This window comes from Salvelinus fontinalis, unplaced genomic scaffold (genome assembly GCF_029448725.1).
Source record: "Salvelinus fontinalis isolate EN_2023a unplaced genomic scaffold, ASM2944872v1 scaffold_0002, whole genome shotgun sequence".
Lineage (NCBI taxonomy): Eukaryota > Metazoa > Chordata > Actinopteri > Salmoniformes > Salmonidae > Salvelinus > Salvelinus fontinalis.
Window position 1 is genome coordinate 867,553 of NW_026600211.1, and position 12,016 is coordinate 879,568.

Sequence of the window (12,016 nt, forward strand, 5' to 3'; positions counted from 1 at the left end):
AACAGTTGAACTAAACTCATGAGGTGTTAAAAAATGATGTTCTTCTAGAATCAGTGAATATATTTAATTAAGTTAAATGATCAAGAATTGCTGTAAATATCACAGTGGACCTTTTAATGTCACATTTCCCTTGTTTAATCTCAGTATGGAATGACAATGATAAGTGAGGTATGGCACAATATAAAGGTGAAAAGTGTATGCCGTATGTTCACCTTATAACATGGAGAATGATAGTTGTCATTGCAAAAAAGCATGGAACTCAAATACAGAATGTAAACTCTGGTATTTAGTAAGCTGTAATTATTTGAATAGGGACCAGCAGGAGAGAGCAGACTCACCTGTTCCCAGCTGTGTGTCCATGGAGAGTGACCAGTCAATAATAATTCCATTAAACTTCAGTGAGGGAGTCTTTCCTACTGAACAGAAGTGAGTGGCTCAGGTTGTATTAAGGTATTTTGGACAAGCTTTACTGTATGACTTTGTGGAAGTAACTTTAGAAGTATAGATGCCCTCTTTAGTCTAATCTAATGAATAATAGGATACAGAGTGTAAACAGGAAACTTTTGTGGTGTTCCTATATGGGGTTATCTTTAAAACCAACTGCCCATTCACTCATGTTTACAGCAAACCAGGTGTTGGGGCTGTTGGCTGTTTCAGAAATATAAGCACTCTCAAATTTGCAGATGGAGCTATGGATGGAAGGACTGACAGATCACGAGATCAACATGATTGCTGTTAACATAGTTTGAAGCTATACGTTGTTTTATTACAAAGACTCAAATGACAACAAAAACATAGTGTACCTTTTAATGGTGTTCATAGTATTGTTGTGAGTATATAAATGATTGTGTTCACCTATGTGAGTGCTATAAAGAGGTGTGTATATAGTTACCTGTAGTGTCTGTAACCTTGTGTTTTGTCTGTACATTCCAACAGGAGGGATCAGAGTCTGAGACTAACAGTCATCAAACAGACCTGGCATCCATAGCCAAGGTGTGTTTTATAGTCACATATTATTTATTGAAATTCAACAACAATTCAAATGCTCTCCTCTGATTTGATCTTTATCTTCCTCAGTTGTTTGAAGACAAGTCCCTCTCATATCTAAAGTCTCATCTGAAGAAGTATAGAATAATTCTGTGTCCAGATTACCCAGGGTCAGTGGGAGGATGAGGAAGTGATGGATGCTGAAGATTAGGAGCAGGAGAGCAATGCCAGCAAAGGGGCTCTGGAGATCACAATTCATATCCTGAAGAGTATGAACCAGAAAGAACTTGCAGACACACTGGAAAAAAGTAAGAGCTATCTATTTTAATATTGATTTTATATCGACACAGAGTTGAGAGAATTCCTACACTCTCGCATTCACTGAGAAATACCAGCATATTAGAAATCAAGAGTTGTAGGAAGCTTCATCTCTGTATTCTGCAGTTTGCAAAGCGTTGTTGGATGTCATCAGAGATTTCCAGTTTATTTGAATGGTCTAGAAATGTTTCAACCCTTGGAGCTGCTTCCCCACAGTTTTCAAAGCATATATTTGCCCCAGATTCTTCTCCACAACTGCTAACCAGGGTATGGAAATACTTCCAATTGACTATTAAAGTTTGTCTCCATGAAAAAAGAATGACAGCATGATTCACATATTTATAAGCGAGTCACTTTAACTTATTCATATGCTAATAAATAGATTAGTCCACACTTCCTACATGATGTTAACATTTTAATATGAAATACTTATGCATTGATAGGTCCCTATGGAGAGCTTGCTTTGTGCCAACATAACCTAAAATCTCATCTGAAGAAGCGGTCTGAGTATTTGTTTGAAGGAACCCAACATTTCTCAATAAGATCTGTACCGAGCTCTACACAGAGGGTGGAAGTGGCAAGGTCAACAATGAACATGAGGTGAGACAGATTGAGATAGCATGCAAGAGACCAGACACACAAGATGGCAATCAAATGTAATGACATCTTGAAACCCTTACCTGGACAAGACAAGGATATCCGAACTATGCTAACAAAGGGAATCAGTGGCATTGGAAAAACAGTGTCTGTGCAGAAGTTTATTCTTGCCTGGGTGGAAGAAAAGGCAAACCAGGATGTCAAGCTCATTTTTTACTCCCTTTTCAGGAGCTGAATTTGATGGAGGAAAAGAGTTAGCTGGAACTTCATCACTTTTTTAATTGAGATCACAAATCTGGAATCTCAGACCTCAAGAAGTACAATGTTGTATTTGTCCTTGATGGTTTGGATGAATGCTGTCTTCCTCTAGATTTTGAGAGCAAGACCTGGTGTGATGTTACAAAGCCAAACTCAGTAGATGGCTGTCTTACAAACCTCAGCCAGGGAAACCTGCTACCCTATACTCGCATCTGGATTACCTCCCGACCTGCACCAGCCAATCGCATTCCTTCAGAGTGTGTTGACCAGGTAACAGAGGTGCGAGGGTTCAATGACTCACGGAAGGATGAGTACTTCATCAAGAGAATGACTGATCCAAACCAGGCCAGAAGAATCCTTACACACATGAAGTCATCAAGAACCCTCTACATCATGTGCCACATTCAAGTGTGCTGTTGGATTTCATCCTCTGTTCTGAAGAATATTTTAGTTGAAGCAGAGTGTGGGAGATGCCCAAAGCGCTGACTCAAATGTGCACACACTTCCTGATGTTTCAGACCACACAGATGAATCTGAAGTATGCTATAGAACAAGAGATGGAACCACCATTAAATCAAAAGATAATTCTGGAATTGGGGAAGCTAACCTTTCAACAGCTGGAAAAGGGCAACCTGATCTTCTAAGAGGAAGACCTGAGAGAGTAGGGCATCGATGTTGGAGAAGCGTCAGTGTACCTTAGAATGTGTGCACAGATCTTCAGAGAGGAGTGTGGGCTGTACCAGATAAAGGTATACTGCTTTGTGCCTCTGAGCATCCATGAGTTTCTGACTGGTCTGTATGTCTTTCTCATGTTCAACAACAACAATGTAAATCTGATGGCAGAACAGGAAACCACACCCTCTGACGTCCAATCAATTCTCTGCAACCATCCTCCATAAGAGTGCAGTAGATAAGGCTCTGAAGAGTGAGAATGGACACCTGGACCTCTTCCTCAGCTTCCTTCTCAGCCTCTCTCTGGAGTCCAATCAGACTCTGTTAAGAGGTCTACCAACACAGACAAGAAGCAGCTCACAGAGCCATAAGGAAACTGTAGAATACATCAAGGAGAATCCCTCCCCAGAGAAGTGCATCAGCCTGTTCCACTGTCTGAATGAGCTGAATGACCATTCTCTAGTGGAGGAGATCCAAAGGCACCTGGGATCGGGAATTTTCTCTAAGGCCAAACGTTCACCTGCAGAGTGGTCAGCTCTGGTCTTTGTGTTGCTGACCTCAGAAGAGATGCTGGATATTTTCGACCTGAGAAAATACTCTGGTTCAGAGGGCCTGCTGAGGCTGCTGCCAGTGTTCAAAGCCTCCAGAGTAGTGCTGTAAGTACTGTGAAACCTCAAATGTATTTATAAAAAATAATTTATGTACTGTAAGAGAAGCAATCTCACATTGTTATGTCTTATTTCATATCGCCATACTAGTTTCGAATGTATCACTTGTCACTTTAAACAATGCCAATGTATATGTTTACATACCCTACATTACTCATCTCATATGTATATACTGTACTCTATATCATCTACTGCATCTTGCCTATGCTGTTCGGCCATCGCTCATCCATATATTTATTCTTATTCATTCCTTTACACTTGTGTGTAAAAGGTAGTTGTTGTGAAATTGTTAGATTACTTGTTAGATATTACTGCATGGTCGGAACCCAGAAGCACAAGCATTTCGCTACACTCGCATTAACATCTGCTAACCATGTGTATGTGACCAATACAATTTGATTTTGATTTGATTTGAATAATCTGTTGAAGTAAAAATTTTAACAGTTTCATTACTCCATGGTTGATTTCTTTCCACCTGTCAGTTTTAAGTCTTCAGCATTATTTTTGTCATCATTTTCTTGGAGATCAAAAGAGAGATACAATTACTGTAGTTTGTGACACCTATATTACTGTAGTTTGTGACACACATATGTAGACTCTATATGACTGTAATGGCATATTATTTGTAATCAGAAGCTTGTGTAGCTAATTTTATTTACAATGGCCTACCCCAGCAAACCCAGACCAATTGTGTACCACCCTATGGGACTCCCAATCACAGCCAGATGTGATTCAGTCTGGATTTGAACCAGGGACTGTAGTGACACCTCTTGCACTGAGATAAGGTGCCTTTAACACCACTCGGGAGCCCTAATGGTTTGATAGTGTAAAAACTCAAATTAAAGCCATGTCTTTGTCTTCATTTCTTATTCAGACTGATGGGTTGCAACCTGCCAGAAAAATGCTGTGAAGCACTGGCCTCTTCTCTCAGCTCCTCTCAACTGAGAAAGCTGAACCTGAATGATAATGATCTGCAGGATTCAGGAGTGAAGCTGCTCTCTGCTGGACTGAGGAGTCCACGCTGTAAACTGGAAGTTCTTACGTGTGTACAAATGGAGTGTAAAGTATTATGTGACATAACACATTTTTTTAATAAACATTGTATGTTTGCATGTGAATTAATTGTCATAATGGCTTAATACCTTTGTGAAATAATTTGTCAACTGAATACCAGTGATCATATTTGACATGGGGTGCAACTATGCCACTAGGTGAGTCCAAATCATTCATTGAATGTTCTCTTCCTGCAGTTTGTTATTATGTGGAATCACAGAGGAAGGCTGTGCTTCCTTGACCTCGGCTGCGAGGTCAAACCCCTCACACCTGAGAGAGCTAAATCTGGACTACAGTCACATAGGAGACTCAGGAGTGAAGATTATCTCTGCTGCACTGGATCATCCAGACTAATGTAAAACTCAGGTAGAAATACAATGTGTGGATGTAAAATTGGCATTTTAGTTAAATAAGATATGTGTACAAATCATTGATTGCTCCTGACAGTTCTAGAACAATATAGCCCTCCTGTTAAGGTGTGCATTTTCCACACTGAACTTCAAACACATGCTGTTTGTGTCACTGTGAATCTCTTTCTCTTACAGTGTGAACAATAATGCAGAGCACTGGTTCATATCTGTCCTGAAGAAATGTAGGTGTGTAATTATGTTTGTTGTATAGACCTGACCATCACAAAAACACACACACAGTGAGTTAAGAGAGATCATATTTAGAAGGAGGTATTCTGTGAACTCCCTTGTCAGTTATTTCATTAATAAATAGTCAATTGGATCTCATGATCACTATCAATCAAACATATTTGTCAAAATTACACTAAAAACATATAATTATTTGTAATGTAATTAGTCTGTCTCCCCCATCAGATGCCTATGACCTGACACTGGACCCAAACACAACCCACATACGCCTCTCCATCTGAGGGTGTAACGGGTGTTGCTCTCCTCATCCTCGGAAGAGGTGAGGAGAGAAGGATCCTCAGACCAAAACGCAGGCTTAGGGAAATAAGCCATCTTTATTATAAAATATGATGGCAACACGAAACGAAACAAAACACTTTAACAAGCTTACAAAATAACAAAAACGACGTTGACGCAACCTGAACATAAACTTACATAACTAAACATAAACTTACGTACAGGAAACAGACGACATCGAAACGAAACGAAACAAACAAACGCTACAGTCCAGTGTGGTACGAACAAACATACTGACACGGAAGACAATCACCCACAAACAAACAGTGAGAATGCCCTACCTAAATATGACTCTTAATTAGAGGCAAACGCAAACCACCTGCCTCTAATCAAGAGCCATACCAGGCAAACCAAAACCAACATAGAAACAGATAACATAGAATGCCCACCCAACCTCACGTCCTGACCAACTAACACACAAAAACTAACATAAATAGGTCAGGAACGTGACAGAGGGGAACAGAACGGAGACGGGAGACAGAGGAAAAACCGTATCCTGATCACCCAGACAGATTTCAATGCTGGCCACAGGTTTTGTGTAGACAGAGGAGCAACCATATCCAGATTAGTGTTGCTGTTATCTAATACATGTATGATATAGGCTACTGCACATTACGCACGACAGACAAACATGAAAGCCCATAGATGTAGCTAGCTATATGCTGTCTTAGGTAAATAAATGAAACTAGTGTGAACTGTATTACTGTACTGTATTATACTGTATTATAAGGACTGGAATTAGGCACATTGTTCAAACCACGATAAAGCGGAAGAGAACATGCGATTCGTGTGCAGCACATGCGGCCTACAAAGTTACAAGTATAGGCTAGTAAATTTGATTTACATTTTGAAATATAATAGGGCCTATTTGTATAATTAGTAGGCTGACACATATATACCTTTCATAATATTTCCCCTAATGTTATTAGCCTTCCTCTTTCTCTATTGTTGCTTCGTTCCTTCCTCGCTTTCAACAGTTCAATTAAATACTTTTCGTTGTCCTTCTCTTCATCATTCTAATGACATCCTTGAATAATATAGGACTAGAATTAGATGCAGAATGCTTTCACTTCGCTTCACGAAGATTGAATGGTAATGAGTCTGAATAAATAACTGATATAGCCTACCGCTATCGCGCCCATTTGCTCTTCTTTCAAACTATCCATGAGTTCTATTGGCTGCTGTATTTAGCAATCATAAACATATAATGCACAGCAAGGTATTTTAGTCTAGTTTTTCCTGCGTGGGATTGGAAGAGCTAAGGATCGTTTTTTAAGGAGAGGCCAGCCGAGCACAGGTGTGTGCGTATTGCACAAGAGACAAGGGCTGTACTATAAGTTAGACTCTTACTATGCATAACCCATTTTTAATTAGCTAAATATAAGGCTATTACTGCATTGAATGTATTACCTGAAAGAGGTAGGCTAGGACATCTATATATAGGCTATATATCAATCTGGAACAAGATTATCTATTTTGGATGCAATTTGAATGGAGTTGATGGAGAGAGAACAAGACTGCGAGAGAGTGCTCGCGCGTGCACTGATATAAAGCAATGATGTTTGAGTGATAGGCTGTTTTAACCTATTTAATCCCATCGGTCACTATAAAAAACGTTTTCAGTTATAAGGCTCTAAACACGTTACTGAATGATGTATAAATGTATTTCCAGCAAATATTGAAATAATAAAGGGTCTCAATGAAAGATGTGCAGTGTCACATGTTTAGTGTAAATTGTCACATGACCAGAGCTGTTTACTTCCTGGTTGCACCATGAGAAGAGGATGGCTGCATCAAAGCTCCCAAACAGAAGGTTAGTAAAGTATGTTAACATAAAGTTAGGACAAAGATTTTTTGTACACATCATCTTTAAGGTGTCTAGTATTGATATATGCATTTGCAATTACTCAACTTTGTTCAGTGTGGTCATAGAATGTGTAAACATGTTGACGGCAACAATAGTGACCAGCGGGATAACACAGTGCATCTAGGTATACACATCTTATACACAGACATAGTTATTGTTTTACCTAACTTTCTACTCTGTTCTTTCTTTTCATTTCACTTTGAGTCAAGTTCTGGATATGTTGGATCTAGGTGACCACCCAGACAAGGCATGCAACATTGCATTTATCCCTCAAAATGAGAAAGATTCTGTCCTGATTGATTGTGATAGCGATGGGTCAGATATGGACTATGGACAGGCCTTTTGCCAGCCAGGCTGTTGAATGCATATGCTGAACATATGCAAACAGATCATGACAGGAACAACGTTATCAGTGATGATGACCTACCCCTCATCCCCCCCATCCACAACCTCCCCCACCCCCCTCCATTGTTGATAATGAAGAGCCAACGGCCTCTACTCACCAGAGGGTCCAGTCAGAAGAGCCAAGGGCAAAGCTGGAGGTCGTCAAAAATAAGGATTGAGTGTTCAAACGATCGAAGAGGCCTGCCACCGCTGTGATTCCAAAACACATTGAATACAGCCCAAATGCTGCAGAATGTGTAAAACAAAGCTGTCCCAACCCAATGGATGTTTTCCTACTAATGTATCCACCCTAAGAGAGATCACCATTGAAATGTCCAACCTCTACTCCACCCAGACCAAGGACAAGCAACTGTATCTGAGTATGGATGAGCTCCTTACATTCTATGGGATCCTTATCACATCTGGGTACAGCTCTGTTCCAAGAAGACACATGTACTGGTCACTTGACAGTGATGTACACAATGAAAGCATTTCAGATTCAATGCGGAGAAATCGCTTTGATGAAATAATGGCCTCAGTTCATGTGGTTGACAACACAAAGATCACTGACGACCCATTTTTTAAGGTTAGGCCCATCTTCTCTGAGCTCAATCAGTCATACAAAGTCATGCCATTTCAGGAATGGCTGTCAGTGGATGAGAGCATGATCCGATACTATGGCCGACATGGATGTAAGCAATTCATTAGAGGTAAACCAATCCGTTTTGGTTACAAGCTATGGAGCCTTGCCTCATCCAGTGGTTACATGTATCACATGGAGCCATATGGTGGATCCCACACACTCCTCCCTGAGACTGGGCTGGGTCAGGGACCCAGTGTCGTTCTCGGTCTTGCAGAGCAATCTCAGGTGCCTCAAGGTTGCAAGTTCCTTCATGACAACCTCTTCACTTCGCTTGCACTCCTCGATGAAATGACAAAAAGAGGATATGGGAGCTCTGGAACGATGAGGCAGAATCGTCTGTTTGATGTCCCATTCAAGCCACAGAAGGACTTCATGAAGTTACCCCGGGGAACCTCTGAGGTTCTGACCCAAGGAGACAAGTTGCTGGTCCGTTGGAAAGACAATAACATTGTCACAGTGGCAACAAACATGGAGGAGAAATACAGTGAGACCTCTGTCAAAAGATGGAACAAGGAGCGACGTGCCTTTGACAAAGTCCCACAACCAAAATGCATCAACCGATACAATGAGCACATGGGTGGTGTTGACCTTCATGACCTACAGGTTTCAAGATACCATATCTCCATCAAGGTCTAAGAAGTGGTGGTGGCCCATCTTTGCATGGTCTCTCAACAGTGCACTCGTAAACAGCCATTTCTTTTACAAAGACGTTATGGGAGGGACCATCGACCTGCTCACCTTCTCACGGATAGTGGCACAGTCTCTTATGCAAAACTTTGGCACGAAACCACTGAGCCAAGGAAGGAGATCTTTACTGGCTGCTACTGTTGAAGATCAGGCAAGATATGACAAAGCTTCTCACTGGCCAATCAACACGATGCACCGGTTCCAGAAATGTCGTCATTGTGACAAACGCACTACCTATGCATGTGAAAAATGCAAAGTGCCACTGCACATTGAGTGCTTCAAGATAGCCATGGACAGTAGAAAAGGAGATAGGAGTGAATGAAAAAGCCAATAAAAGAAAAATAGAAAAGTCAATAAAGGGTGAGGTGAAGCAGTACAACGGACTCTAGGAAGAAAAGAAAAGTAGACTAAAAAGACAACCAAAATGACTGAAATGTTTTTGGAAGAAAAGGTCAATTAGGTCTTTCTGATCACAGTTCAAAATAGTGATGCACAAACTAATCGTGCACTTGGTTCTGAAGCCTACCTCTATGATATATATTATTTTGTCCAGTGTAGGCTTCTACTTGAATGCATATTCTACAGGCTACCTCTATTCTAAATGTTACCTTTATGTTCAGTGTAGGTCTCTACTTGAATATATATTCTACAGGCTACCTCTATTCTAAATGTTACCTTTATGTTCAGTGTAGGCCTCTTCTTGAATACATATTCTACAGGCTACCTCTATCCTAAACGTTACCTTTATGTTCAGTGTAGGCCTCTACTTGAATACATATTCTACAGGCTACCTCTATTCTAAATGTTACCTTTATGTTCAGTGTAGGCCTCTACTTGAATACATATTCTACAGGCTACCTCTATTCTAAACGTTACCTTTATGTTCAGTGTAGGCCTCTACTTGAATGCATATTCTACAGGCTACCTCTATTCTAAACGTTACCTTTATGTTCAGTGTAGGCCTCTACTTGAATACATATTCTACAGGCTACCTCTATTCTAAATGTTACCTTTTATGTTCAGTGTAGGCCTCTACTTGAATACATATTCTACAGGCTACCTCTATTCTAAATGTTACCTTTATGTTCAGTGTAGGCCTCTACTTGAATACATATTCTACAGGCTACCTCTATTCTAAATGTTACCTTTATGTTCAGTGGGAATGAATCACACGACTGCTATACAGTTGTTAGTGAATGTTGCACTAAAATGTCACAATGACAATGTTACAATGAGTATTGCACTAAAGTACAAGTTCAAATGTTACAATAAAGTTACAATGTTTATGTTTCAATACATGTTACAATAAAGTAACAATGTTACAATGTATGTTACAATAAAGTAACAATGTTGAAATACGTCGATGGTTGTTGATTTTTGTCTTTGCTCTCAGTATTCGTATCGGTGTTGCATAAGGGTTTTTGTTATGTAAAATAGTCACACTAGAATGTGATGGGGCATTTTAGTAGCAATGCTGGGGACTGGCAGTGACAGTTTTACATGTGTTAATAACTGGGCTGGGTTATAAAGAATTTTGATGACTGCATAGGAGAAATATGTTAATTCAGTATAAACATCACATTTTCCCACCGGTCACAATTGTGACCGACCATAAAACACACTTTTTCACCTACTTTTCCATGATAATTTAAAAAAAATGATGATCGATTATTTCAAAAGGTTACTAATGACACATGATTTAGATATTTTCATGTATGGGAAAAATTTGGGATTAAATGGGTTAAAACTGCAGCTGCAATTGAAAAAAAGTATAATCTTTCAAATTAAAAAACAAGGTGACCCCCGAAAGCCAGATGGAGGCTGGAATGTGATCCTCCGAGCAGACAGGTAGGCTGTTTGGAGAGTCCTCTGGTATGTGGACTTTAAATAACAGATTCACTGAGTCCCTCTACCCAGGGGGTTGGGTTGCTGTGGACTCCATACAAGTGTCCTGTAACCTGGCAAAACACCATAGTCCTCAATCACTCTGTCCATCCTGATCTTCTCTCCACTGGCACAGAGAAGAGCTCCCTCTCTGTCCTCAACATGCTGAAACTCTCCAGTTTGTCAGAGATCCCCTGCTACAGCCTAGGAGAGCAACCTCAGGCTGGGAAACATACCAGTCCCACAGGCCTGGCAGAGCCTGAACAGAATGATATACAACACTTTTACATTCTTTATTATTGTATTCATTACATTACTCTGAGGACTATGTCCTGTCATGTGAATGAAAGAAAATTACACCTGAATCTGTGTGGAAGTTTTGTAATCCATACATTTGTAACATTGTAAATCATCTATAAAAATATTATATTTGATTGTAGCATCCCTTGATTTATAGCCATTAATTATGAGTGATTTACACAGATGTACACAATAGACAAGTACAGGTTTTAGGGTGTTTGTAGCATGCTGTACTACAGTACTTATCTTACTAAAGACATTCCTGAAGCTAACACTAAATATATTTATTAAGATTTGTACCATATTTCTAAAGTGTGTTGTCTCTTCCTCTGCTATCACTAAAAGGCGGTGTAGCATGATGTAATGCAGTACCAGTGATGTTCTGTACACTGTATCTGGTTTTATCTTACTAAATAACTTCCTGAAGCTAACACTGTGGTGTCCCGTGTCCTTATTAATACAGCATTGTACCAACGTTTAAAGTGCATGAAATGTGTAGAGTTAATGTCCAACTACTGTTAGGCCATCTCAGTGTACAGTACAAGAGATTATTGGTGAAAACTCATGTGCTATAGTCTATATGAGCTATTACTCATTCAATTAAATGTTTTTCTTCCAACTGTGGTTAATCATGAGTACATTTCATTGTACATACAATTCTACTTTTAACTCCCTTTAGATTTTGACTTGGGTCTGTCAGACACAAACACAGCACAGAGAAATAGTTTGACATGTTTATTTACAGAAACAAACACCCATTACA

The 12,016-nt window shown here is 39.8% G+C and overlaps 1 protein-coding gene across 1 annotated transcript; it reads left to right on the plus strand.

Annotated features, from left to right (window-relative positions):
- Positions 1 to 7,166: 7,166 nt before the first annotated feature.
- LOC129841903 (piggyBac transposable element-derived protein 3-like) lies at positions 7,167 to 10,431 on the plus strand. The gene is made up of 2 exons (XM_055910255.1): positions 7,167 to 7,301; positions 7,565 to 10,431. Exon 2 carries the CDS (start codon positions 7,993 to 7,995, stop codon positions 9,016 to 9,018), a length of 1,026 nt encoding a protein of 341 aa, XP_055766230.1. The 5' UTR covers positions 7,167 to 7,301; positions 7,565 to 7,992; the 3' UTR covers positions 9,019 to 10,431.
- Positions 10,432 to 12,016: the final 1,585 nt, after the last annotated feature.

Excerpts from the sequence above, each read along its gene's own strand:
- LOC129841903 (XM_055910255.1), top strand. The coding sequence starts at position 7,993 with ATGTGTAAAACAAAGCTGTCCCAACCCAATGGATGTTTTCCTACTAAT.